This window comes from Microcaecilia unicolor, chromosome 1 (genome assembly GCF_901765095.1).
Source record: "Microcaecilia unicolor chromosome 1, aMicUni1.1, whole genome shotgun sequence".
NCBI lineage: Eukaryota > Metazoa > Chordata > Amphibia > Gymnophiona > Siphonopidae > Microcaecilia > Microcaecilia unicolor.
The window spans coordinates 693,133,494-693,159,931 of NC_044031.1; the positions used below are offsets into that span (position 1 = coordinate 693,133,494).

Here is a 26,438-nt window from a genome sequence, read left to right on the forward strand (position 1 = left end):
CCCATTTCAGCAGATTCTGCTTCTAGTAGATGACAGTTGGTTAAGTCTTTCAGGCCCTCTGGCCTTCTTTTAGGTGGAGCCCCAGTGTGGCTATTATACGACTGTGTCTTCCCTATCCCCTATATTCCTGGAGCTAATAAATTCCATCCTGATTCAAGGGCTGATTCCTCAGTAGTGGAAGCATTCCATGATTTAAACCCTTGTTACACTTTTGGCATATCCAGACAGGTCCAGATACTGATGTTAGGGTTATGCACACCTGTCAACAGTTGGAGACTTTGAAAACTTGAGTTTTGAACTGTGTAAAATCCCTGTGCAGTTGCCAAGCAACCAGTATAGTTCTCAGTCTCCTGCAGATGGTGGATGTGCAGTCTGAGTCTGGTAGGCCCTGTAGGGTTTAGTTGGTACTTTGGGGCTTTCTTGATGATTTTATTTCTGGTTTGTTTTAAAAGAAAAAGTAGGAAATATATCAATGGCGGTGAGTCTGAAAATACCTTACCGGGCTGTACCTTCTTATTTCGGTCTGCTAGCTGCGGGGTGTTGGTCCTTCTGGGCCACAGTTACCCCAGGGTAGCCAGGCCCCTCACCCTATCTTGCTCCATTTAAGAGGACCATGTGCTTCAGCTCCAGTACTGTCCTCTGGAATCTTGAGTGCCTTTTTCTTGTCAGCTGCTGACACCGGTAATACAAGAAAAAAAATTAAGTCAGTGCTGAGTAGCTTCCTGTGTTTCTAATCCCCAACTTGGAGCTGAAGTGCAATGAGCCAGCTGACTGTTCATTCCTCCACAGTTTGAGCTCTGTCTGTGAGGGAACAGCTTCTCTTGAGGTCCCTCAGGTTCTCGACTTAGCGCGGACATGAGCTCAGAGAAGCTCAGTTGGTGTACGGCTTGTGGGCACAAGGGAGTTGAGGGGTCTGGAGCGACTTGAACATTATGTGGTGATCCTGATCCTTCAGTTATGTCTCCTTCTGATGGCACGGGTAGAGTTTTCCATCCAGAGCAGCTGAGGTTCTTTTCTTTTGCAGGAGCGAATTTGGCAAGAACTGCCGCCATTGCTGATGCATCGTGTGCTGCTGATCACCCATCACATTTAGTTAATGAAACTGTCCCTGGGATTTCCTCTGCTGCTGTAGGGGAGTATGGCTTCCCTCCAGAGTTTGTCTGGGCTATGTTTAGGGTATGAATGGCCTCTGCCTAACCAATTGCTTTTGGCTGCAAAGAGGGCCAGGGTGGACTGGGTCGAGGAACTGAAGGACTTGGCCTTGTTGGTATCTAAGGGGAGGACCTCAATGGTGCAGAGGAGGATGAGTTTCCCATACAGGGGACTGGGGAGGATCCTTTTCCTCTGGGGGAGGACCCCTTTATAGTCAGGATTTTTCATTGTGATGAACTGGATGAATTGATAGCTCTGTTCTAAACTTTGAGGAGGAAGAGACCCCCCCAGGCTAGTTCTTCTGAGGGGAAAAAGGTGGACCCTTTGGTTAGACCTTCCTCAAGAGTCAGGATCTTAGGGATATGAATCACTCGGATGATTCATCTTGCTAAACTTAGAGGAGGAGGAGACCTCTCAGGCTAGTTCTTCTGAGGGGAAGAAGGTGGACCCTTTGGTCAAAGGGATCTGTAGACTGCCTAAGACCTTCCCCAAGAATCAGGATCTTAGGGATATGGTTCACTCGAGTGATTCGTCTTGCCCTGGAGTCTTTCCTTCCAGTAATCAGAAGAAAGTTGGTGCGAGTACTTGACACTGCAGCAGTAGTCTCCTACATAAACAGGGCAGCACTAAGAGCACACAGGTGGCAAGAGAGGCCGCTGCACTACTGACTTGGCTGGAGGCTTATCTGTTGGATCTCTCAGATGCAGGAAGAAGGGGGGGGGGTCCACGTCTTCCTCAGAAACGCAAGCAAAGCAGTCAAAGGGCGGAACTAAAACCAAATCCAAATGACCAGCCCAAACAGGATAGTAAGAGCTTCAAAACAAGTTTATTAGGACCCAACACAGTCTGTGTTTCGACAACAAGCCTTCCTCAGGGGTCTAAGAATATAAAATTTAATGTAAGAACACAAACATTAATTCATAAAATTATAACATAAAAACAGTTGTATAGATGTGGAGGAGTGGCCTAGTGATTAGGGTGGTGGACTCTGGTCCTGGGGAACTGAGTTTGATTCCCACTTCAGGCACAGGCAGCTCCTTGTGACTCTGGGCAAGTCACTTAACCCTCCATTGCCCCAGGTACAAATGTATATGTAAGCCGCATTGAGCCTGCCATGAGTGGGAAAGCGCAGGGTACAAATGTAACAAAAAATATATATATATAATAGTAATAATGATGATACACATAATTATAATTGCAAATTAGAGGAATCTCAATAAAGATATCAAAATTATATGCATGCAGGCACCATAGGGCAGTAGTAACCACTTTAAAATATAGTAATAACATGATCAAAATAAAACAGCATGATCAGTAAAGTACTACTACTTATCATTTCTAAAGCGCTACTAGACGTACGCAGCACTGTACACTTGAACATGAAGAGACAGTCCCTGCTCGACAGAGCTTAGTCCCTGCTTGACAGAGCTTACAATCTAATTAGGGCAAACGACAAACAAGAGATAAGGGAATATCAAAGATGATAAAATAAGGGTTCTGAATAAGTGAATAAGGCTTAGGAGTTAAAAGCTGCATCAAAAAGGTAGGCTTTTAGCTTAGATTTGAAGACTGCCAGAGATGGAACTTGACGTACCGGCTCAGGAATTCTATTCCAAGCATATGGTGCAGCAAGATAAAAGGAACAGAGTCTGGAGTTAGCAGTGGAGGAGGAGGGTGCAGATAAGAGAGATTTACCCAGTGAACAGAGTTCCCGGGGAGGAATGTAGGGAGAGATGAGAGTGGAGAGATAAAGCACCTCTACTCACATATTAAGCTCTATTACATGATATTGTAATGATGATATAAATTTGTAATGATAATGTAAAGTAGGTGCAATGCCATAGACTAAAAGGTACATCCAGAAAAATGTATAAGCGATTTTAAGCACCGGCACCAACGTATAGATGCTAGTATGAAATAAATGAAAACTGAGAGATGACATACTGGGAAGCATAAACCTTCAGCACAATGCCAAAAAACGTGGAGGTGCTAGAAAAGCACAGGCAGGAGAATGCTGAAAAGAAAAACAAAGTGGGCGAGAAACCCGATGACAAGAACCCATGATGGACAAACAGTTTCCCAGCATCAGGAGAAAGCGGCTTTGAAGGAAAGAAAAATGCTAGTGCAGAGACGGGAGAACCTCAGAGCCACCGTGGGGGAAAACAAACAGTTGTCAAGAACACAAGATGCACTGACAGTGTGCCAGCACCAGAGGGAGAAGCCGACACTAAAAGAGAAGGCTAGGTGTCAAAAACACAAGATGCACTGACTGTGTGCCAGCACCAGAGGGAGAAGCCGATTCTAAAAGAAAAGGCTAGGTGTCAAAAACACATGATCCAGATTGGCCCCAGATTGGTGTGGAGACCTGGTCAGTCTGACAGTGTGTGTGATCCATTGCTCTTGCACGGGCTAGGAGAGCTGTTGGTTCAGGGACCAGTCCGAATGCTGGACCTGTCTCCATTCTCTCTTACAGCCTTGCTCTTGAGAGAGTGCGGCTACAGAGGAGACTTCTGCATCTGCTGTGAAGGGGACTATGTTGCAATCGCAGAAGATGTCCACTTCGCTTGCATGCTTGAGTCTGGCGTGTTTTTGAAGGATTTTCAATCCTTTGTTTTTTCTGCTTTTTAATAACAATACTGGCTGCTTGGCAACTGCAGAGGGATTTTATACAGTTAAAAACTCAAGTGTTCTCAGTCTCCATCCGCTGGTAGGAGTACATAACCTTAACAACAGTATGTGAATTGGTCTGGAAGGCCTAAAGGAAAGAAAATTAGCAAATAAGACCTTATTTCACGTTTTAAACCCTTGTTTAAAAGAAAAAAAATTGGCTTTGATATTTCTAATTCCTGGGAATTTTCAATCTATTTCCAATTTGGCCTGTTTGGAAAGCTGTCAGAAAAAGTGGTATTTCAGCAGATAACTGAATTTTGGATTCAAATCAATTCCATTCCTGACAATAGGGCTTTGGCATGGGCCACAGTATAGCGTCTGCCCTTTTGGACATGTTTAATGAATGTAGCTTGTCGTTTATATTTTAAGAAAGTTGTCTGTCTTGATATATTTAGACCTATGTTCAGCCTTTGACGTGGTTAATCATCATCTTTTGCTTCTTCATTTTAAGAAAATTGACAAGCATAGGGTAGTACTCAGTTGGTTTTGTTCTCATCTCTCTTCTTGTTCTTTTCAAGTGGTTTGTGACAATGTTTCTTCATTTACTCCACTTTCCTGAAACATCCCTTGAGGATCTGTTCTTGCCCCAATGATTATGTAATGTATGTTTATAGCTCCCCTCGCTGCACTAATCCAGGATTGCAGGATTAGTTTGTTTACGCTGATGACATTCAGATTCTAATTATCCATAACTCCTGGGATACTCCTTTTCAGAGTACCCTCTCTCTATTAATCTTAATTACTTTTTGGATTATGCAACACAAGCTGGTATTGAATTTGTTAAAATCTGAAGCAATTTGGTTTCCGTGGAATAATTCATCTTCTTTTTCTCAGTTAGCCATCCCTTCTACTCTTCCTACTATTTAGGAAAATGGTCAAGTCTTTGGGGGGTTCTCTTTGATACATCCTTATCTTTTTTTTCTCACATTTCACAAGTTGTGAAAAAATCATTCTGCAATCTTTGGAAAATCAGATCTTTGAAATCCCTCCTTGATTACAGAGCCCTTAAGACAGTGGTTCCCAGTCAGGTTTTCAGGATACCCATAATGAATATTCATGAGAGCGTTTTGCATGTCGTGTAGGCAGTTCATGCAGATCTCTTTCATGAATATTTATTGTGGGTATCCTCTGATGTAGCTCATTTCTGGCAGGGTGCCCTCTGTACTTGACCCACAGCCTTCAACTTGTTCAGAGCACTGCAGTTAAGATGATTTACAGGGCAAAGAAATTTGATCGTTACACCGCTTCTTTCATGTCAACATTGGCTTCTGGTTACTGCTCAGATACAGTATAAAATTCTTCCATTGGCTCATAAGGCTCTTCACACTGATCTTATCTACGCTATACCTTACACTCCCAGTTATGCTTTGCGTTCCTTGGACAATCTTTTGTCTGTGCCCTCTGCCACTATGATTCGTCTTGATGTCTGGCTCCAACCCTGTGAAACTGAATGCCTTCTGACCTTTGTTCTGAACTTTCAGTCAGGAAATTCAAGGTCTTATTAAAAATATTTTTTTCCAGAGTTTTCTCTTAGACTTCCTTTATTCCAGTGAAACGTGTTCTTTTTCTTTCTGGGGTCCTTTTTGGTTTCCTTTCTTCTTTTTATTTTTTCTCTTCTTTCTGCCCTTCCATTCTTTCCCTGTGTCTCCTTTCCTGATGGTATTTAATTTAATCTTTTGGACATATTTCATTGTGCTACTCCATTTCCCTGCCCTTCTTTGTCTTTCTACTCAGCCATCACCCACTTTGTCCTACTGTGTTCTTGTTTGTCCTGTATTAGTCTTTCATACTATTCACTGTAGTCTTTGTTCTGTTTCAGTTTTGGGTCTTGTAAACCCCATGAAGCTTAGTTAATGGCACTATATCAAATGCTCTGAAAAAATGAATGAATCTGCAGCACTATAAGCAAACTAGGGCACTATCTAATATTGTGTATATTTTAAACTTTGATTTACCACCACTTATTTTCACTTTATCTTTCTGTTTGTTTCTTTAAGTTCTTTGATGACAGCAGAAAGTTCAGAGAGAGTGAGAATGCAGTGAACAATGATATGGATTTTGAAGATGATGTCACTGAACTGGAAACTTTTGGAACAATATCTGATTCCTCAAGGAGGTTGAATATTGAAGCTACTGCTGAGATACGGCAAAATCTGAATAACATTCTTTCAGAAAAGTTAAGAATGGAGAAGCAGCTGTCATCTGTTGTAGGCACTGAAGCAGAGGACACTAAAAAGAAAGAACTTCAAACATGTTATGAAATTCTGGAGCAGAGCAGAGCTACTCCTCTCTCTAGTGGTACTACTGCATTGTCTGATTCAAAGGCTACCTTATTGTTCAAAGGCTTGGAATCAGCTGACATTACAGAAGGTGACCGTGTTGAAAGTGAGACAGATGATTCCATGAAGACTGATAGCTCTAAGCAAGCAACACACAGCCAGAAGCCTCATCAGAAGATGCCTTCTTTCAGCAGTGATACAGATGATGAAAGATTAGTGATCGATACTACATCTAAAAAACATGATTCTTTTGAGACAGATAAATTATGTTCTCCTTCTAGTTCTGTGAGGTACACTCCTAGATCACTTTCCCCAATACAGATTCCACATAGAATACAGGCTCCTACTTGCCTGAGTCCAGAACAGAGAAAAGGTAGAGTTAAAAATCCTTCAAAAAGATTAAGTAAAGAATTTGATCCTGTCGGGGACATTTTAAAAATGCAAGCGCAACTCTTAAAGCCAAGTATCAAGAAAGTTCAGGAACAGTCAGTAGCAAGTATTGATAAAAGTACTAATCTTGCTCACAGCCCAGCTGCACAGCTCTTGATGAAGCCGTCTGTAACCTTACCTTCAGATCCTGGTCATACTGTTGCAGGAAGCACTTCAAGTTTTCCCGGAACAGACTGGGCTTCACAGATATCAGGAGCACAAAAGTGTAAGTTAAATTGTGTAAAAAAAAATTTCTGCTTTTAGATCACAATCCTCACATTTGTTTGTCCATTTTAGGACAACCAGACTCCAGCTCACACAATTTCCAAAACATGCTATGGGAAGAACTCTGTTACCTCTTCCTCTGCTTGTAGAACTCGTATAGCATGTGGCATACATTATTTTAATTCAGTTTTAAGTTTTCTTACTTGTCTCTTTGTTTTTGATATTTTACTTCTTCCTTGTCTTCCGTGTTAGCTACATACTTAAGAGGAAGCTATTCTGACCAGTCTGAGGTGTTCTTGATGTGGTCTTGGACACATGGGAGATGCTGTTTTAATAGACACACTGATTCACTGATCAATAAATGGAAAATTTTAAATGTTTTCTGATCTAATCAGTGATTACCAGTTGGATTCTGTTGCTCATCAGTGAGACTTTACTATGTAGCACATGGGATACTCCTGAGGACAAAGAAAAGTCATGGCATAGAAGGCAATGTCCTGCTCTAAATTGGGACACTGCATGGGATGTCTTAGACAAACATTTAGCTGTGTGCACCTTCCTCAGGGGTAGCTGAAGGCCCTACCTCTCCATAGGTCAGCATCTTTCCTTCTCTACCCCCATATGTCCAGCATCTCCTTTTCTCTTTCTCCTGCCCCGCAAGGGTTCCAGCTTTGCTCCTTCCCTGTCCCTCTATATTCAGCATTCTCTCTTCCTTTCCCTACTCCCCCATTCAAGACTCTAGCATCTCCTCTTCCCTACCCTTCTGTTGTCCATCTTCTCCCCTTTCCTATCCCACCCATGTCCTGCGTTGCTCCTTCCCTTTGCCACCTGACCCACCACCACTATATGCGGTATCTCCAGTTCGTACCATTGAGTTCCTTTGCTGTTGCCACTACTGCAACTGCAACCCTCCACTAGGTTAACCCTAATACAAAGAAAGAGTAGCTCACTGCTACTCGCTACCCCATCCAAACAGGAAGTATCATAAGGACGTTTGTGTTTTTATTGACTTGTAATGCCTTTGATTGTGTTGACCATGTGGAGAGTCCTAAGGACAATGGGTATACCTGAACGTCTGATTGCTTTAATGCGGAATTTGTACATGGGACAAGAAGCTACAATCAAGACAGAACATGATGAAACAAGCTGGTTCACAATTGGCAAAGGAGTTTGACAAGACTGCATTCTCTCTCCCTATTTGTTCAACTTATATGTAGAACGTACAATGAGAGAAGCAGGATGATAATAAAATAGGTTTCAGAACTGGAGGAAGGAATATCAACAACCTACAATGTGCTGATGACACAACATTGATAGATTTAGAGGTCCTTATTCATAAAGATAAGACACTTGGAGGCATATTTTCAAAGTACTTAGACTTACAAAGTTGCACAGTAACCTATGGAACTTTGTGAGTCCAAGTACTTTGAAAATGAGCCCCAAAGTAAGGATAATATATCAGATACACTGCCTTTCTGTGGTACAGTCAAAGCAGTTTACATGTTCAGTTTGTCCCAAAAAAAATGGGACTAAAACTGAATTTAAAGAAGACAAAAGTGATGAAAGCAGGAGCAAATAAAACTTCAGAATTGATGGTGAACACACTGAAGTTGTAGACAATTGATAACCCCCCCCCCCCCCCCCCCCCCCCCAAGAAACTGTCAACAACAAAGGCTCTATTAGTCAAGAGGTATGCCACCGGATAGCACTTAGTAGAACTGTAATGAAGAGTTTGGAGAAGAATTTCGAGTCATGTGATGTTTCATTACCAAGAAATATTCAAATTATACAGACAAGGTTTTTTTATTACACAGAAAACAAAAACTGGACCATGAAAAAGCAGGAAAGAGAGCATTAAGGCATTTGAATTGTGGTGTTTGAGACGACGGTTACGAATACCATGAAGAGCCAAGAAATCAAACAGATGGGTCCTTGACCAAATAAAACCCAAAGTTTCACTAGAAGTTCATATAACTAGACTGAAACTGTTATATTTTGCCCATTTTATATGTTGGCCAAAATTTGTGCTAAGAAAGGTTGAAGAAAAAAAAAGGGCATGGAAGACAGCAATAAGATGGATTTACACAATAGCAACAACAGTGAATGCTCCATTAAAAAGCTTCTGCACACAAATAGAAGATAGGACATTGTGGAGAAAGTTCATCCATATGGTCACAGTCGGCTTTAACTTGACAGCAATTGGTCTCATCAGCCTTAGGGAATACTAAAACTTCTTTAAGATATTTTCTCACAAGTATTTCTGCTGAAAGGAATAAGTAACAGGAAATTGAAGAATTGATTCCTACTCCTTTTTTAATTATTATTTTTATTTATAGTTTTTCAAAATAATATACAATATCCAAATAGTATCACAATATCGAGATATAATAGAAACAGAAAAATACAGGAACGTAATAATAATTCAAGGATAAATTCTATTTTTTTTGTCCACAATAAGAAGTATCCAAAATAAAAGAAATTTAAAAAAAATAATAATTACTTATAGCAGATACGTCCCTTTCACCTGTTTACATCAGCCACCTAATGACAGTGAACACAAGAACTACATTTTAACATACACTTCTTCTCTGGCATTCAAGAATTCTTCTAGTTGTCTGGGCTCAAAAAATTGAAACTGTTTACCCTCAATCAATATTATACAATTACAAAGAAAACGTAATGCATAACTGTCACCAAGGGCCTATACCCTGGGTTGCAGGGCCAAAAAGGCTTTACACCTTGCCTGTGTTCCTCTTGCCAAATCAGGAAACACCCTTATTTTTGAAACCATAAACATATATCGAAAGTAAAGCTTGAATACAGAATTACGGTCAGGTTCAAAGGCAAAAGTCACCACCAGTGTAGTCCTTTTGAGTAATAACAGCTTTTCTCAAATCTTCTTTGGAGTTTAAGTTCAAATCCCCTTCACCTCTGGGTTGAGTGGCCAAACCTTTGGGAATCCCAGAGTTTGGAATATACTGAGCCCTGGTGATAGGTGGTAAAACATCAGAGGACATTTTTAAAACTTCCACCATATATTTCTTAAACATGCCATCGCATGTAATAATGGAGACTGGGATATTAGAGTCTCAAATTATGTCTTTTAGATTGAATCTCCAAATATTCTAAACGTCTTGCAAAAACATTTTTTCCTTAATTGAGGCTACGTCTAAACTTTCCATAGTCTGTATTTTAGACTTAAGGGAATCAACCTATCACCTATACCTTTGCTCCTGCGCCCGATCTGCTGAACACCTCTGGAGGAAATCTCGCACCCATAGCGACTTCATTCATTACAAATTCATGCTATCCTCCTTCCAGTCCTCCCTTTTCCTTGCCAAACAGGACTATTACACCCAATTGACTAATTCTCTCGGCTCCAACCCTCGTCTCTTCGCCACCCTTAACTCCTTCCTGAAAGTGCCCTCTGCTCCCCCCCCCCCCCCCCCCCTCTCTCCTCAATCACTGGCTGACTACTTCCGCGACAAGGTGCAGAAGATCAACCTCAAATTCACTACCAAGCCACCTCTTCCTCTTCACCCTTTAACCCACTCCCTCAACCAACCAACCCAGGCCTCCTCCTCCTCTTTTCCTGATGTCACCGAGGAGGAAACCGCCCACCTTCTTTCCTCCTCGAAATGCACCACCTGTTCCTCTGATCCTATCCCCACTAACTTACTAAACACCATCTCTCCTACTGTCACCCCCCCCCCCCCCATCTGTCATATCCTCAACCTCTCTCTCTCTCCACTGCAACTGTCCCTGACTCCTTCAAGCATGCTGTAGTCACACCACTCCTCAAAAAACCATCACTAGACCCTACCTGCCCTTCCAACTACCGCCTCATCTCCCTCCTACCCTTCCTCTCCAAGATACTTGAATGCGCCGTTCACAACCGCTGCCTTGATTTTCTCTCCTCTCATGCCATCCTCGATCCGCTTCAATCCGGTTTTCGCCCTCTACACTCGACAGAAACGGCACTCACTAAAGTCTGTAGTGACCTGTTCCTTGCCAAATCCAAAGGTCACTACTCCATCCTCATCCTCCTCGACCTATCCGCCACTTTTGACCCTGTCAATCATAATTTACTTCTTGCTACACTATCCTCATTTGGGTTCCAGGGCTCTGTCCTCTCCTGGTTCTCCTCTTATCTCTCCCACCGTACCTTCAGAGTACATTCTCATGGATCTTCCTCCACCCCCATCCCACTCTCTGTTGGAGTTCTTCAGGGATCTGTCCTTGGACCCCTTCTTTTTTCAATCTACACCTCTTCCCTGGGCTCGCTGATCTCATCTCATGTTTCCAATATCATCTTTATGCTGACGACTCCCAGCTTTATCTCTGCACACCAGACATCACTGCAGAAAACCAGGCCAAAGTATTGGCCTGCTTATCCGACATTGCTGCCTGGATGTCCAACCGCCACCTGAAACTGAACATGGCCAAGACCAAGCTCATTGTCTTTCCACCCAAACCCACTTCTCTCCCTCCACTGTCTCTATTTCAGTCGATAACACCCTCATCCTCCCCGTCTCATCTGCCTGCAACCTCGGAGTCATCTTCGACTCCTCCCTCTCCTTCTCTGCCCATATCCAGCAGACAGCCAAGACCTGTCGCATCTTTCTCTATAACATCAGCAAAATTCGGCGTTTCCTCTCTGAGCACAGCACCCGAACTCTCATCCACTCTCTCATTACCTCTCGCCTTGACTACTGCAACCTACTCACTGGCCTCCCACTTAACCATCTATCTCCCCTTCATTCCGTTCAGAACTCTGCTGCACGTCTTATCTTCCACCTAGACCGATATGCTCATATCACCCCTCTCCTCAAGTCACTTCACTGACTTCCGATCGGGTACTGCATACAGTTCAAGCTTCTCCTACTAACCTACAAATGCACTCAATCTGTAGCCTCTCACTACCTCTCTACCCTCATCTCCCCTTACGCTCCTACCCGTAATCTCCGCTCACAGGACAAATCCCTCCTCTCAGTACCCGTCACCACTGCCAACTCCAGACTCCGCTCTTTCTGCCTCGCCTCACCCTATGCTTGGAATAAACTCCCTGAGCCCATATGCCAAGCCCCCTCCCTACCCATCTTCAAATCCTTGCTCAAAGCCCACCTCTTCAATGTCTCTTTCGGCAGCTAACCATTGTACCTCTATCCAGGAAATCTAGACTGCCTCAATCTTGATTGACTGCACTTTTTGTCCTTTAGATTGTAAGCTCCTTTGAGCAGGGACTGTCCTTCTTTGTTAATTGTACAGCGCTGCGCAACCCTGGTAGCGCTTTAGAAATGTTAAATAGTAATAGTAGTAGTAGACTGTAGCAGGAGACCTGGTTCGCCTGCCTGACTGCACAGCCGTGAACACCTTCCCCACCCCCTTTTTCTGGCCATATATTTCGACCCCTCTCCCAGTATCCTGTTTCCAACACTGACCAATCCATGTCACAAGTACCTGGCAATCCTGAAAAGAGTAAAATAGATTGTTTGCTAATATTCCGAGGAATAAGCATTTTAATAATGGCTTATGTGCTTTTCTTTTAGGAATTTGTCCAAATCTTTTTTGAAACCTGCTATAGTAACTGATTGTACCACATTCCCTGCAGTGACTTCCAGAGCTTAATTACGTGTTGCATAAGGACATATTTTCTCTGATTTTTCTAAATGTACTTTTAATAACTTCATTGCATGTCCCCTAATCATTGTTCTTTCGGAAAGTGTCAACAAGCAGTTAATGTCTACCTGTTCCATTCCACTCTCTTTTTTTTTTTTTTAAATAGATTTCTATCATATCTCCTCTTACTTGTCTCTTCTTCAAAGTGAAGAACCCTAGCCTCTTTGGCTTTCCTCATAGAGGAGTCATTCCATCCTTTTTATCATTTTGGTCACCCTTCTCTTTACTTTTTCCAATTCCCCTATATCTTTTTTGAGATGTGACCAGAACTACAGACAGTATTCGAGGTGGAGTCACACCATGGGCCAATACAAAGTCATAATATTGTCTATTTTATTCTCCATTCCATTCCTAATTATTTTTGGCATACAGTTTGCTTTGTTGGCTACCACTGCACACTGAACAAAGGATTTCAATGTATAAGTGAGAACACCTAAATTATTTTCCTACATGGTGACTCAATATGGAGCCTTCCATCATGTAGTTATAGTTTGGGTTCATCTTCCCTTCCTTTGTACTTGCTCTTATTAAATTTCATCTGCCATTTGGATGCCCAGTCTTCCAGTCTCATAAGGTGTTAAGTTGAAGAAATGAATAAATAAATAAAAGCAATTATGTATTGTAGTTCTAGAAATTATTCTTTATACCCTAAAGGATGACTTTTGACAATGATGCTTTTACTACACAGGGCCAATACTAGGCAGAGGCAACTTTAGCAATTGATTTCATCCCGAGTAGTTTAAGGGGATTGCTAAACTCAGGGGTTTTTTTTTGTTTTTTTTTAACTGTTAAAGAGAGATGTTTTATTTTTTTATGTTTAAATCTATTTTATTGACAATAATGACAGTACAATCCATTATGAATAGACATACAAAGTGTCATAAAGCAAGAACAACAGTCCACCAACGTTCCCATAAACATCAATGTTTTTTCATTTTCTCCCCCTCCCCCCCCTACATGTTACATGCTAAACTCAGTTTTTAATTTATTTTTTTCTATAACTTAACTGAGTTCCAGTTCTTCTCCCCTCCTGGTGTGAGGGAGGGGAGCTCTCACTACAGATTTCTTAAACAAAACAATTTTTCATTATCTTTTATTTTCAGGTTTTCTTTCAAGTGAACTTCAGTTTCTTAATGAGGATGAATCAGAGTACACAGCACCTGAAGAGGGAAATCTTGTGTACAAGTTATTCAGCTTAGATGATATGCTGTTGCTGATCCGCAGTTCTGTGCACAAAGCAGAAACAAAGCCACGAAGTTGCAAAAAAGGTTTTCGAAAAGTAAGATTTTATTTCCTGGTACTACTTTAGAGTTGTGGGAAACTGATGGCTTCATGCTTTTACTGAATAATTTTAATAAACATTGAGTATAGGCAAACATATTTTCATGTAACTGTTGCATTGTTTTATGTGTGTCTCTGAGACAGTATTACCACAGATAAGAGTCCTTGTAAGATGTCGCCACATTTCACCCTCAGGATGCATCAGGAGAACAAAGATTCAGCAAATCCCAGTGTCAAACATGAGGTTATTTCAGTAACAGAATAAAACAGCAATATCAAACAGCTCTCATTACCTCCTGTTTACTAAGCCGCGCTAGCAGCTGTCGGTGCGGTAATGCTGACACAGCCCATTCGCTTTGAATGGGATATGTGGGCATTGCCATGTCGCTTAGTAAACGGGGGGATAGTGTCTCTTGCACAGCATTACAGCATGAGTCAGAGACAGCATGGAGTCTTTCTATTAAGCTGAGGTAAGCGTTTTTACGTGGTGAGATATTATCCTACTACTACTACTATTTAGCAACTACTACTATTTAGCATTTCTATAGCGCTACAAGGCATACGCAGCGCTGCACAAACATATTCTAGCTATTCTAGCTTTCAAAAAAAAGTTCATAATAGGGAGTTGTTAAAGCTAGAGACCAACGTCACTCATTTTCATGAAATATATGCAAAATATCCCATCACCCAAAATAAGGAATTACTGATAGAAGCCAAACAGGCCTTAAACTTCTTTATCCACCAAGCCACAAAAAAAGTCTCTGGAATACTATAAATATTGTTTATATAAGCATGCAAATAAAAGAGGGAAGATGCTAGCACGACTGGTGAGGCGTTCTAGGGGACCCACAAAGATTTTAGCCCTTAGAGTCTCTAAGGGAGAGATGTGTACATCAGATGAGGGTATTAGTAATCTTTTTCACCGAATTATACTCAGATGACGGGACATCTCATATGAATAGTGATATTTATTTATCCAGTTTGGACCTACCACAAATCTCTACTTCCCACTTAGACGCAATGAAAAAAATCCAGGTGGAGGAGGTGGATTGGGCAATAACCCAGAGTTCATTAAATAAAGTACCAGGCCCTGATAGGTTTAGAGGAGAATTTTACAAACTGCTCCGGGAGCACATAGCGCCAGTTTTAGCAAAGGCCTTTAATGCCCACATAGATCATGGTACACTGCCATAGATAATAGTTTTGTTGAAACCTGGGTGGAGTCCAGACCAGCTGGGATCTTACAGGCCCAATTCCCTTCTCAATTTTGAAGCGAAGTTGTTTGCTTAAGTGCTGGCTGCATGTCTGGCTTCAGTGCTACCAAATTTGCTCGCAGAGTCTCAGGTGGGATTCATTAGAGGTCGGAGTAATTTGAAAAATTTATGAAGAATCTTGATGGCGATAGAAGAGCAAAAGTAGGTGGAACCCCCTCACTTCTCATTAGTTTTGACGCAGAAAAGTCATTTGACAGGGTGGTGTGGGGATTCCTCCATATCGGGTCTTAAGAAGATATGGGATAGAGGGTAGGTTTGCACAGGCAGTTCAGGCTTTCTTTTTTTTTTTTTTTTTTTACAACCATCCACAAGCTCGAGGCAGGGCTAATAATATTATCTCTGAGTCATTTGAGGTTGAGAGAGGTACGAGACAGGGATGCCCATTATCACCACTTTTATTTGTACTCACTTTGGATCCGCTGATTCGAGAAATACAAGACGATCCAAAAATACTAGGATTGCAAATGGGAGAGAGCCACTTTAAGATTGCAGCATTTGCGGATGACTTATTGTCTATCTCCAGGAGCCCCATCGATCCCTTTCCATTCTCTTAGTTTTCAAGAGTGCGGAGGTTTTGCAGGCTTTAAACTTAATCTGGATAAGTCAGAAGTCCTGGCGAGTTCGGATAAATTGAGGAATCCTTGGGGAGGGAAATTTCCACTTAAATGGGCACAGCTCAAATATACCAATTGAATATGGATAAACTGATACAGGAGACTAAACAAAATTAGCTTTATGGCAACACTTGCCACTCTCGCTAACAGGAAGAATCCAATTATATCGTATGGTCATATTTCCCCACTGGCTTTACGTGATGCAGACTATAAAGCTTCTTCGGCAGGACATAAAACTCTTATAGAAACTGGTTCCTACATTTTTTTGGACTGGTAAAAATACCAAGCTCCGTTGGAATTTCTTGTTGGGTGAATGGAGGCAAGGGGGTTTGGGGATCCCAATATAAAATTATACAATCAAGCATGTTTGATGAGACACTTGCATGACTGGCCACTCCGAGTAAATATATGGATATTCATATGGAATGGGAATATTTTCAACCTTTGTGCCCTATAGTCTTATTGCATGCTAAGATTGTGTTGCTTCCCTCGAGGGCTCGATCCAGTCTGTTGCTCAAACCTTTGTGGAAGGTGTGGCGAGAGTTGCTCCTGCTATGGGGACAAGACCCTAATAATAGTTTATTACTCTCACAGATGGGAAATGTACAATTCTTGCTGGGTTTTGACAATGTAGCATTTAGACGTTGGAAAGATCTAGGTTTAAGCACCTTGGAACATTTCCTCAAAGAAGATGGATCTCTACTCACTTTTGAAGAACTGAAGCAAAGATTTTCATTTTGAGTTCAGTGTGGTTTACAATAAACAGTATAGCATACATAAGAGAGAATAATGCATAAGAAAGTAATTTGTTGTAAGAATCCAATTTTACAATACAATATCATAAACATACTGGGATAGCTATGGATGTTTAATATTCTATTATGAATGAGAAATTGTATATGAAGCAAAGAGAAAGCTAATGGTAAATAGAGTAATAACCAATTCAAGTAAATAATTAATTGTTTCAGATATGGTGGTTGTTTGAATAGGAATGATTTGAGGATTTTGCGGAATCTATTATATTCCTGTATATTTCTTATTTTGGGTGGTAAGGAGTGCCACCATTTGGTTCCTAGGTAAGTGAAGTCTGCAGAGTGGACTGTTTTGCAGATCACTTTTTTGCAATTTGGGAGGTGTAGTCTGAGAGAGTTTCTTGCCTCATATTTACTGTTTCTTTGAGGTAAATTTATTAATGATACCATATAGTCTGGAGCTCTGCCATTTAGTATTTGAAAGATAAAGGTACATAATTTGAAGGTGATTCTCACTTTGATGGGAAGCCAGTGTAATTTGATTAATAAAGGGGATGGGCACTTTCAAAATGAGAGATTTTATATATGAACCTGGCTGCAGTGTTTTGAGCTGTTTGGAGTTTTTTCAACTTGTACTCCTTACAGCCAGCATTTATGGCAATACAATAATCAAAATGGGATGAGAAATAGGGTCTGATCCTTTTTAGTTTCCAAAGAGGCCTGCAAGATTTTGTGATTACTGAGGAAACTTGATTATCAAATGTTAAATGTTTGTCTATAATTATACCTAGAATTTTCAGATTATTGTCAGTGGGGAATGAGGTGTTGTCAATTGTGAAATTGTTGTAGTCGTTTTAGTCAAATAGGTTGGTAATGACCATGAGTTTAGTTTTTTCTTTATTTAGCATTATTTTGGATTCTGAGGCCCAGGTGTCCATCAACTTTAAGCCAAGTTTTGCCTTTTGTAAGATGTCTTTAATGTTCTTTTTGAAGGTTATGTATATGCAGTGAATTTTTTCTAGCAAAAAAGGTGCTGGTACTCAAATGCTAGGCCACCCTTCAAGAGTGGGGTGATCACTGAAGGACCCACCCCATAATAGCCAGGCCCCCTGCAACCAGTCACACAATCAATGACCAGACAGAATTGGTGTGTAGAACCTGAGCTCTATCATTAAAACTTGGATTCCATGGGTCAATTTTAGCAGACAATGGAAAAGGTGCCGGTACTCAGTACCCCCAAATACCCCCTCAAAAAAAGCCCTGTGTGTATGGTAACATCGTCAGCATATATGAATGTTTTGAATCCTGCTGTTTCTAGTCTGTTGCCTATTGGTGACATCATTTCAGTAAACAGAATAGGCGATAATGGAGAACCCTGAGGGATGCCACAGTCCGGTGACAAGGAGAGAATAAGATTCCTTTCATTTTCACTTTTGTAAGATCTTGATTTCAGGAATCCTTGAAACCATTTGTGGACTGTGCCACATATACCAAAGTTGTCTAGTATGTTTAGTAAGATAATATGATCTACCACATCGAATGTGCTAGACATATCGAACTGCATTATTAAGATCTTTGACCCTATGCTAATTTCTTTTCTGAGATTTGATACTAGGGTAAGTAAGGACAGTCTCGGTCTGAAACCTGATTGTGATTTGTGTAGTAGGGAGAAATGTGAAAGGCTATCCATAGTTTGTTCTGCTACTATTCCTTCCATCACCTTTATCATCAAAGGAATGGAGGCTACTGGTCTGTAGTTTGTTACATCAGTTATGGTGATTGAATTGTTTTTTTGCTGTTGATGTTAGGATAATAGAACGTATCAGGGAAAGTGTTATGGAATAGTAGGAAGGAGATATGCTGCTGAAGCAGATTGATGAATATATTTGGAGCTTCCTTCATAAGGTAACTAGGACAAGGATCTAGTATGCATTGTGAGTTTGAATATTTTAGGAGGTAATGTTTTACTGTGTCAGGGGTTGGTAGTTGGAAGGAAGACCAGATTCTGTTGGTGGCAATTCCTGTATGTGTGTCTGACTGTTTTTCGTAAATATCTTGATGGTTGACTTTTAATTTGAGGACTCCTTCTATGATTTTAACTATTTTTTGTTCGAAAAAATGTAACCAGTTGCTGTGCTGTTGGTGGAGACTCTGTGGTTGTGGTTATTTCTTTTGTGGATAATAGGCTTTTTATCAGATTGAAAAGTTTACTAGTATTAAGGAAATTACCAACGATTATTTTGCTATAGTATTGAGCTTTTGCAATTTTTATCTCATTTTTATATGTTTTGATGGCAATTTTCCTAGTTAATTTGTTTTTGTCTTTAGCTCATTTTCTTTCCGGTTTTCTACATTTTCTTTTCAAAAGAAGGATAGATTGGTTAAGCCAAGGTGACATTTTCTGGGTTGTTTTGGATGTAGATTTGACGGGAGCTATGTTATTTAATACATTTTTGCATAGGTCATCCCATTTAATCATGAAGTTGTTATTGTTTGCTGGAGGAAGAGCAGGATTATTCAAGGTGTTTGACCAGAATGTTGTGGTATTTATTTTGCCTCTAGTTTTGTGAGGAATCATAGTACTTTTATTTTTCATTGATTTTTGCATTTACCCTCCAATAGAGGGAAAACTCAAGTTTACTGTGATCTGACCAGGGAGTTTGAGTCCAAGTATGGTTACTTAGATGAAAGTTGTTGTTGTTTGCAAATTTATAGGCTAGTATGTCAAGTAAGTGACCTTTATTGTGAGAGGTATGGCTGAATGGTTTTGTGAGTTGCCAGTAGTTTAAAAACTCAAGTACATTTTTTGTATTATTGTCATTCTGATTATCTAGGTGTAAATTGATGTCCCCTGTAACAGAGTGGACACCACGGAGGGAGTGGAAAACATGAAAAAAGATCTGAGGAAGCTAGAAGAATGGTCTAAGGTTTGGCAATTAAAATTCAATGCGAAGAAATGCAAAGTGATGCACTTAGGGAATAGAAATCCACGGGAGACGTATGTGTTAGGCGGGGAGAGTCTGATAGGTACGGGCGGAGAAAGGGATCTTGGGGTGATAGTATCTGAGGATTTGAAGGCGACGAAACAGTGTGACAAGGCGGTGGCCATAGCTAGAAGGTTGTTAGGCTGTATAGAGAGAGGTGTGACCAGCAGAAGAAAGGGGGTGTTGATGCCCCTGTATAAGTTGTTGGTGAGGCCCCACCTGGAGTATTGTGTTCAGTTTTGGAGGCCGTATCTTGTTAAGGATGTAAAAAGAATTGAAGCGGTGCAAAGAAAAGCTACGAGAATGGTATGGGATTTGCGTTACAAGACGTATGAGGAGAGACTTGCTGAACTAAACATGTATACTCTGGAGGAAAGGAGAAACAGGGGTGATATGATACAGACGTTCAAATATTTGAAAGGTATTAATCCACAAACGAACCTTTTCCGGAGATGGGAAGGTGGTAGAACGAGAGGACATGAAATGAGATTGAAGGGGGGCAGACTCAAGAAAAATATCAGGAAGTATTTTTTCACGGAGAGATTAGTGGATGCTTGGAATGCCCTCCCGTGGGAGGTGGTGGAAATGAAAACGGTAACGGAATTCAAACATGCGTAGGATAAGCATAAAGGAATCCTGTGCCGAAGGAATGGATCCTCAGGAGCTTAGTCAGGATCGGGAGGCGGGGCTGGTGGTTGGGAGGTAGGGATAGTGCTGGACAGACTTGTACGGTCTGTGCCAGAGCCGGTGGTGGGCAGCGGGACTGGTGGTTGGGAGGCGGGGATAGTGCTGGACAGACTTATACGATCTGTACCAGAGCCGGTGGTTGGGAGGCAGGGCTGATGGTTGGGAGGTGAGGATAGTGCTGGGCAGACTTATACGGTCTGTGCCAGAGCCGGTGGTTGGGAGGAGGGGCAGGTGGTTGGGAGGCGGGGATAGTGCTGGGCAGACTTATACGGTCTGTGCCCTGAAGAGCACAGGTACAAATCAAAGTAGGGTATACACAAAAAGCAGCAAATATGAGTTATCTTGTTGGGCAGACTGGATGGACCGTGCAGGTCTTTTTCTGCCGTCATCTACTATGTTACTGTGTAGTAGGACATTATCAAATTTAGTGCATATGTTATATACAAATTCAGTGAAGATGTTTTCTGTTGATTGCCACCTCCCTGGTGGGCGGTAAAAAAGGATGATGCAGATAGGATCAGATAGAGTGTCACTGATGATTTTGCAAGCAATTGTTTCGAGAGTAGGGGAGTTAATATGAGATATCAGTTCTACTTTGAAAAAGGATTTATATATTATGGCAATGCCTCCTCCTTTTTTTCCCTTTTCTAGCTTGGTGAAGAATTTTGTAACTTGGGGGACATAGGTCATTCAATATTGGATCGTCTTGCACTTGTAACCAGGTTTCAGTAATCAATAGGAGGTCTAATTATTTTTCTTCTAGCCATTCTCTGATTATCTGTGTTTTGTTTATTATAGATCTGGTATTAACATATCCAGTTGGGACTGGTGTAAATAAGAGTGAAATATGAGTGTTGCATTTAACATTTATGAGATGTTTTCTTGTTGAGAAAGAGTTATGTTTTGTTTTTGAGTAGGGTGTCTTTGAGTCAGATGTTATTTGATTGATGTGTGTATGATTTAGTTGATTACAATAATTGAATTTGTCATATTGTGTGTTTTGGGTTCCTGCTTTAACTTTAAACCTGTTATAAATAATGACTCGAATATTAAAGTAGGTTTCTAAAGCGATGGAGGGAGAACGAGTTAGAATTTGACATATACTAGTAATACATAGCCAATTAACTGTGAATAACTGGAAGAACATTTTTAGACTAGTGTAAAATAATGTCTGGACCAGTACAAGTCTCTCCCATTACCAGTTGTTTGCAAGCAAAGCTACAGTTGTTTGGAACAGGATACCACTTTATTCCTAATTTTCCTAGCTGGGGAACAGAACTCTTGCAAGTTTGTTAGTCCCCTTTTGGTCAGTACTTGGAGTATATTCCTGATCCTAGGGGGATTATTTTTGTGTATATTATGGTTATTGCGTTTGTGGTTACCCAAGATAGTCTCATCAGCTTTGGTAACCGCACACTGGAGAGTTTCAGGACTGTACAATCCTTACAGTTTTAGTGATGTCACAAACTCTGTTCTGTGGTTGCATCTGCTGGTTGGGGGGGGGGGGGGGGGGGGGCACAAGCCACTAGTTTGGACTAGTCTAGCAGGACTCAAGGAAAGGAAATTATCAAGTAAGAACAAATTTTCACCTTACCCATTGAAAACGCTTTGAAAATGACCCTCCCTGTAGGTTTGTTAGAAAAGAACATAGTAAACAACGGCAGATAAATACCTGTACGGTCCATCCAGTCTGCCCAACAAGGTAAACTCATTTACATGGTATGTGATACATTATATGTATGCCCGAGTTTGATTTGTCTTTGCCTTTCTCAGGGCACAGACTGTAGAAGTCTGCCCAGCACTGTTCTTTTACTAAGTTCTGAAGCTAACGTCGAAACCCCTTAAAATTTACACGCCAACCCATCCCTGTTTATACAGTCACAATCAGGGCATAGACCGTAGAAGTCTGCCCAGCTCACATTTTGTTTCCCAATTACCAGCATCGCCACCCAATTTCCGCTAAGATTCCACGGAACCATTCCTTCTAAACAGGATTCCTTTGTGTTTATCCCACGCATGTTTGAATTCCATTACCGTTTTCATCTCCACCATCTCCCGTGGAAGAGCATTCCACATATCCACCACCCTCTCCTTGAAAAAATACTTCCTGACATTAGTCCTGAGTCTGCCCCCCCTTCAACCTCAATTCATGTCCTCTAGTTCTACCACCTTCCCGTCTCTGGAAAAGGTTCGTTTGCAGATTAATACCTTTCAAATATTTGAACGTCTGTATCATGTCACCCCTGTTTCTCCTTTCCTCTAAGGTATACATGTTCGGGTCAGCAAGTCTCTCCTTGTATGGTTTGCAATGCAAATCCCATACCATTTTTGTAGCTTTTCTTTGCACTGCTTCCAGTCTTTTTACATGAGGCCCTTTAGTTTAGTTTTTTATTTTATTTTTTTTTAAACTTACTACTACTATTTAGCATTTCTATAGCGCTACAAGGCGTACGCAGCGCTGCACAAACATAGAAGAAAGACAGTCCCTGCTCAAAGAGCTTACAATCTAATAGACAAAAAATAAATAAAGTAAGCAAATCAAATCAATTAATGTGAACGGGAAGGAAGAGAGGAGGGTAGGTGGAGGCGAGTGGTGACAAGTGGTTACGAGTCAAAAGCAATGTTAAAGAGGTGGGCTTTCAGTCTAGATTTAAAGGTGGCCAAGGATGGGGCAAGACGTACGGGCTCAGGAAGTTTATTCCAGGCGTAGGGTGCAGCGAGACAGAAGGCGCGAAGTCTGGAGTTGGTAGTAGTGGAGAAGAGAACAGCTAAGAAGGATTTATCCATGGAGAGGAGTGCATGGGAAGGGGTGTAGGGAAGGACGAGTGCTAAAAAGAGCTATTGAGAAGGAAATATTCAGGTCTGATACTCTTCCTGCTTAATGTATAAAAGTTTGAGATAATTTTATAGCAGGGCACCTATGTTGAAAGTCCAAAACATTATCTATTTTTGGCGCCTATGTGCTCTTATATGTGCCTTTATAAAATAGCTATCCAAAAAGCAGCTCCAGTAACATGCAGATTTACAGCTGCTTCAAAGAAGATGAAAATCTGTGTATATATTCTATGCATGTACTCGCATATTTTATATATGTAAGTACTTTGCAACTCTGCCCATAGTATGCTCTAGGGAGATAAGATACAGAAGTTTAAATTTCTAAAATATACCATTGAGAAAACAAATCTTTTCCAATATAGGGAAGCTATGGAACTAGAGGACTTGTAATGAAATGCATCGAGGTAAGTTTAAAAGCAGCATCATAGAAAGGGAAAGCACTGAAATGCTTTCCCTGTAGAGATACTAGGAACAAAAACAGTGATGGGATTCAAAAAAGGCATAGAATAGAGGATCCCTATATAGGAAGAAGATGGAATCAAAACTTAAATGACTTTCACATTTTAAAAAAAGGCATGAAGGGGGAAATTATATAACAGGGGCCTCAATGCCCCTTTTATAGAATACTAGTGTACCTAGGTATCAGTGTGCCTGACATTTAGGCACAGTCTCTTATGCCAGCCGTAAAGCCAGTATTCTATAAATTAGTCATGGCTTGGCTCCCACTTAACACATGTATGTCCCACCTATGCTATTTCCCTGCGTATGCCGCCCTTGCAAATATACTTTATGTAAGTTTAGTGGATATTTACAGAATAGAACTTAGGCAGCACATTAGCATTTACACATATAAGGGCTGGTATTCTAAACATATACATGCACTTAATTGTTAGCACCTAGATTATAGACTTTCCTTCAAAGAGGGGCAACCTGCACAGTGTGAGACTTAAACTTCTAAACAAAAACATGGAGAGGGGGGGGGGGGGGCGGTAACCGGCACAGACCATTAGTTATAACCATAAACAAAGGTATTTATTTGGATTTATTTACCACCTTTTTGAAGGAATTCACTCAAGGCAGTGTACAGTAAGAATAGATCAAACATGAGCAATAGGCAATTACAGCAGTAAAAATATTCAAATAATACAAAATATGGCATAATATACTACTTACAATGTCAACACAATACGTAATAGAATATTTTAATTGATAGTGAAGGGTAAAGCAAAGATGGAATATATAGATAGGTAAGAGAGTAAGAAAAGTTAGTGGAAGGAGAGGTTAGTCTGCATGGAGTAGCAGTTATGTACAACCACTTCACTGAACAGATTAGATCAGGGGTGTCCAATCTTCGGCCTTCACCAGGTCAGGTTTTCAGGGTTTCCCCCAATGAATATGCATGAGATCTATTTTGCATACACTGGAGGCAGTGCATGCAAATAAATCTCAAGGATATTCATTTGGGAAATCCTGAAAATCCAACTGGATTGCTGTCCTCGAGGACTGAAGTTGGACAACCCTGGATTAGATGGTCAATGCTGGTGTTTATCTGCTATCAATTGACACGTTACTATGTTACACACACAGTCTTGTGACTGAAGTACTTAAACTTATGTGTATACACCTGCACAATATTCAGCATGTAAAACTGGCTTTATATGCAGTAAAATGTTTTCATAAAATTACCCCTTTCAAAGCCTGCTCAAAACCCTTTTTTTCTCCTCTTTTAACAGCACTATCCTATCTATGTGTTACCAAAGGTGGAGTATCAGGCTTGTTATGGAGTAGAGGCTCTTACTGAAAGTGAAATATGTCGCCTCTGGACAGAGAGCTTGTTGCATTCTAACAGCTGGTTTTATATTGGTGAGTTTATATGTTGGTTGATGGGGTTAGTGGATAATACTAGTAGCCCTTTCTTTGTTATTATGTATCACCTTTATTTCATTGACAATTTTTCTTCTTTTGGTTTCCTTTTGCTTCCACCTATCACACTCGGTTTGTTTGTTCCACAAGAACAAGGATATTTCTAAAGAAAGTGCAATGTAAAGGTCTAAAAAAAAAAAAAGAAGGGTCTGCTGTAACTGCTTCTTTTTATCCAGAACAATATTATTGTTTTTTTTTTCACAGTTCTTGCTGATTTTGTATATTGAATCAAACAGCTTAGGTAAATTTCCCTTGACTTCATTCCACCTAGTTCTTATTGCAGTTCTTCCCAAACCTGTCCTGGGGACCCCATAGCCAATCAGGTTTCCAGGCTATCCACAATGAGTATGCATGAGACGAGTTTGCATATGCTGAGCGTCCTGTACAATGCAGACTATTCTCATAGGTATTCATTGCAAATATCTTGACAATGTGACTGTTTGTGGGATGCCCAGGACTGTTTTGGGAAGCACTGTTTTGTGGGGTAACAAATAGCACTGGTCCACTGTTTTTAATCAGTTTGAGAAGAGAGATCAACAGAAAGTGAAAAATGTAAGTCAAGAGTAGATGCTTTGGAGGAAATAGTGTGGTTTTGTATAGGTGATTATATTTACAGACGAAACATAACTATTCAAAGTTGAAAACGCATGCAGATTGTGAAAAATTGCAGGAAGTTGAAAGACTGGGTATCCAAATGGTAGATGAGATTTAATATGGACAAGTGCTACACTTTGGGAAGAATAATCCAAATCATAGTTATTTGATGCCAAGTTCCACCCTAGGAGTTAGCACCCAAGAAAAAGATCTAGGTGTCGTGGACAATTTGCTGAAATCTTCTGCCTAGTGTACGGAGGTGGCCAAAAAAGCAAACAGCATGCTAGGAATTATTAGGAAAGGTGCAGAAAATAAGACAAAGAATATTATAATGCCTCTGTATTGCTCCATGGTGCAACCACACCTTGAATACTGTATGCAATTCTGGTTGGTATAGCTTAAAAAATATAGCAGAATTAGAAAAGATACAATGAAGGGTGACAAAAAATTGTGGATGGAACCCCTCTCATATGAGGAAAGGCTAAAGAGGTTAGGACTCCTCAGCTTGGAAGAGATGGCTGAGGGGGATATGATAAAGGTCTACAAAATACCTAGTGGTGTAGGACAGGTAAATTGATTTTTTTTTTTTTTTTTTACTCTTTTATAAAGTACAAAGATTAAGGGACACTCGAGGAAGTTATATGGTACTACTTTTTTTTTTTTTTTTTTTTTTTTTTGATGTTTAATTCTGTTTTTATTAGAACATATCAACTTCAATTTGACAATTGTCAGTATTTTACAGATAATCAATAAAACATCAGTCTAACAATTATCTCACTAAGTAAACCAATTATAGATATTCTCGTCTTTTATCTTTTTCTCCCCATCCCCCCCTCCCTTTGCCACCATTCTGCATTTTATTCTTATAACGATAATACAACTTTATCCCATATCTTAACTTATCTATTCCTTTACCAATACACTTTTCTTTCCCCCCCCCTCCCCCCTTCCTTGTTACCTACCCCTTTACTCCTCATCCCCCCTAGTACCAACCCTCCCCATCTCCTACCTACCTCCCTAACCCTCCCTCCCTCCCTCTCGTCCGTAGCTTTAGAGTCTA

The 26,438-nt window shown here is 40.6% G+C and overlaps 1 protein-coding gene across 2 annotated transcripts in view; it reads left to right on the plus strand.

The window, feature by feature from the left end:
• The window catches only part of ICE2 (interactor of little elongation complex ELL subunit 2), a 161,685-nt gene that overhangs the window by 67,223 nt on the left and 68,024 nt on the right, over window positions 1–26,438 (plus strand). For both annotated transcript variants that reach the window (XM_030188449.1, XM_030188450.1), the window contains 3 exons: window positions 5,820–6,756; window positions 13,538–13,713; window positions 24,595–24,724. In XM_030188449.1, the coding sequence (XP_030044309.1) occupies window positions 5,820–6,756; window positions 13,538–13,713; window positions 24,595–24,724 (1,243 nt within the window). The remainder of the gene's footprint in view (window positions 1–5,819; window positions 6,757–13,537; window positions 13,714–24,594; window positions 24,725–26,438) is intronic.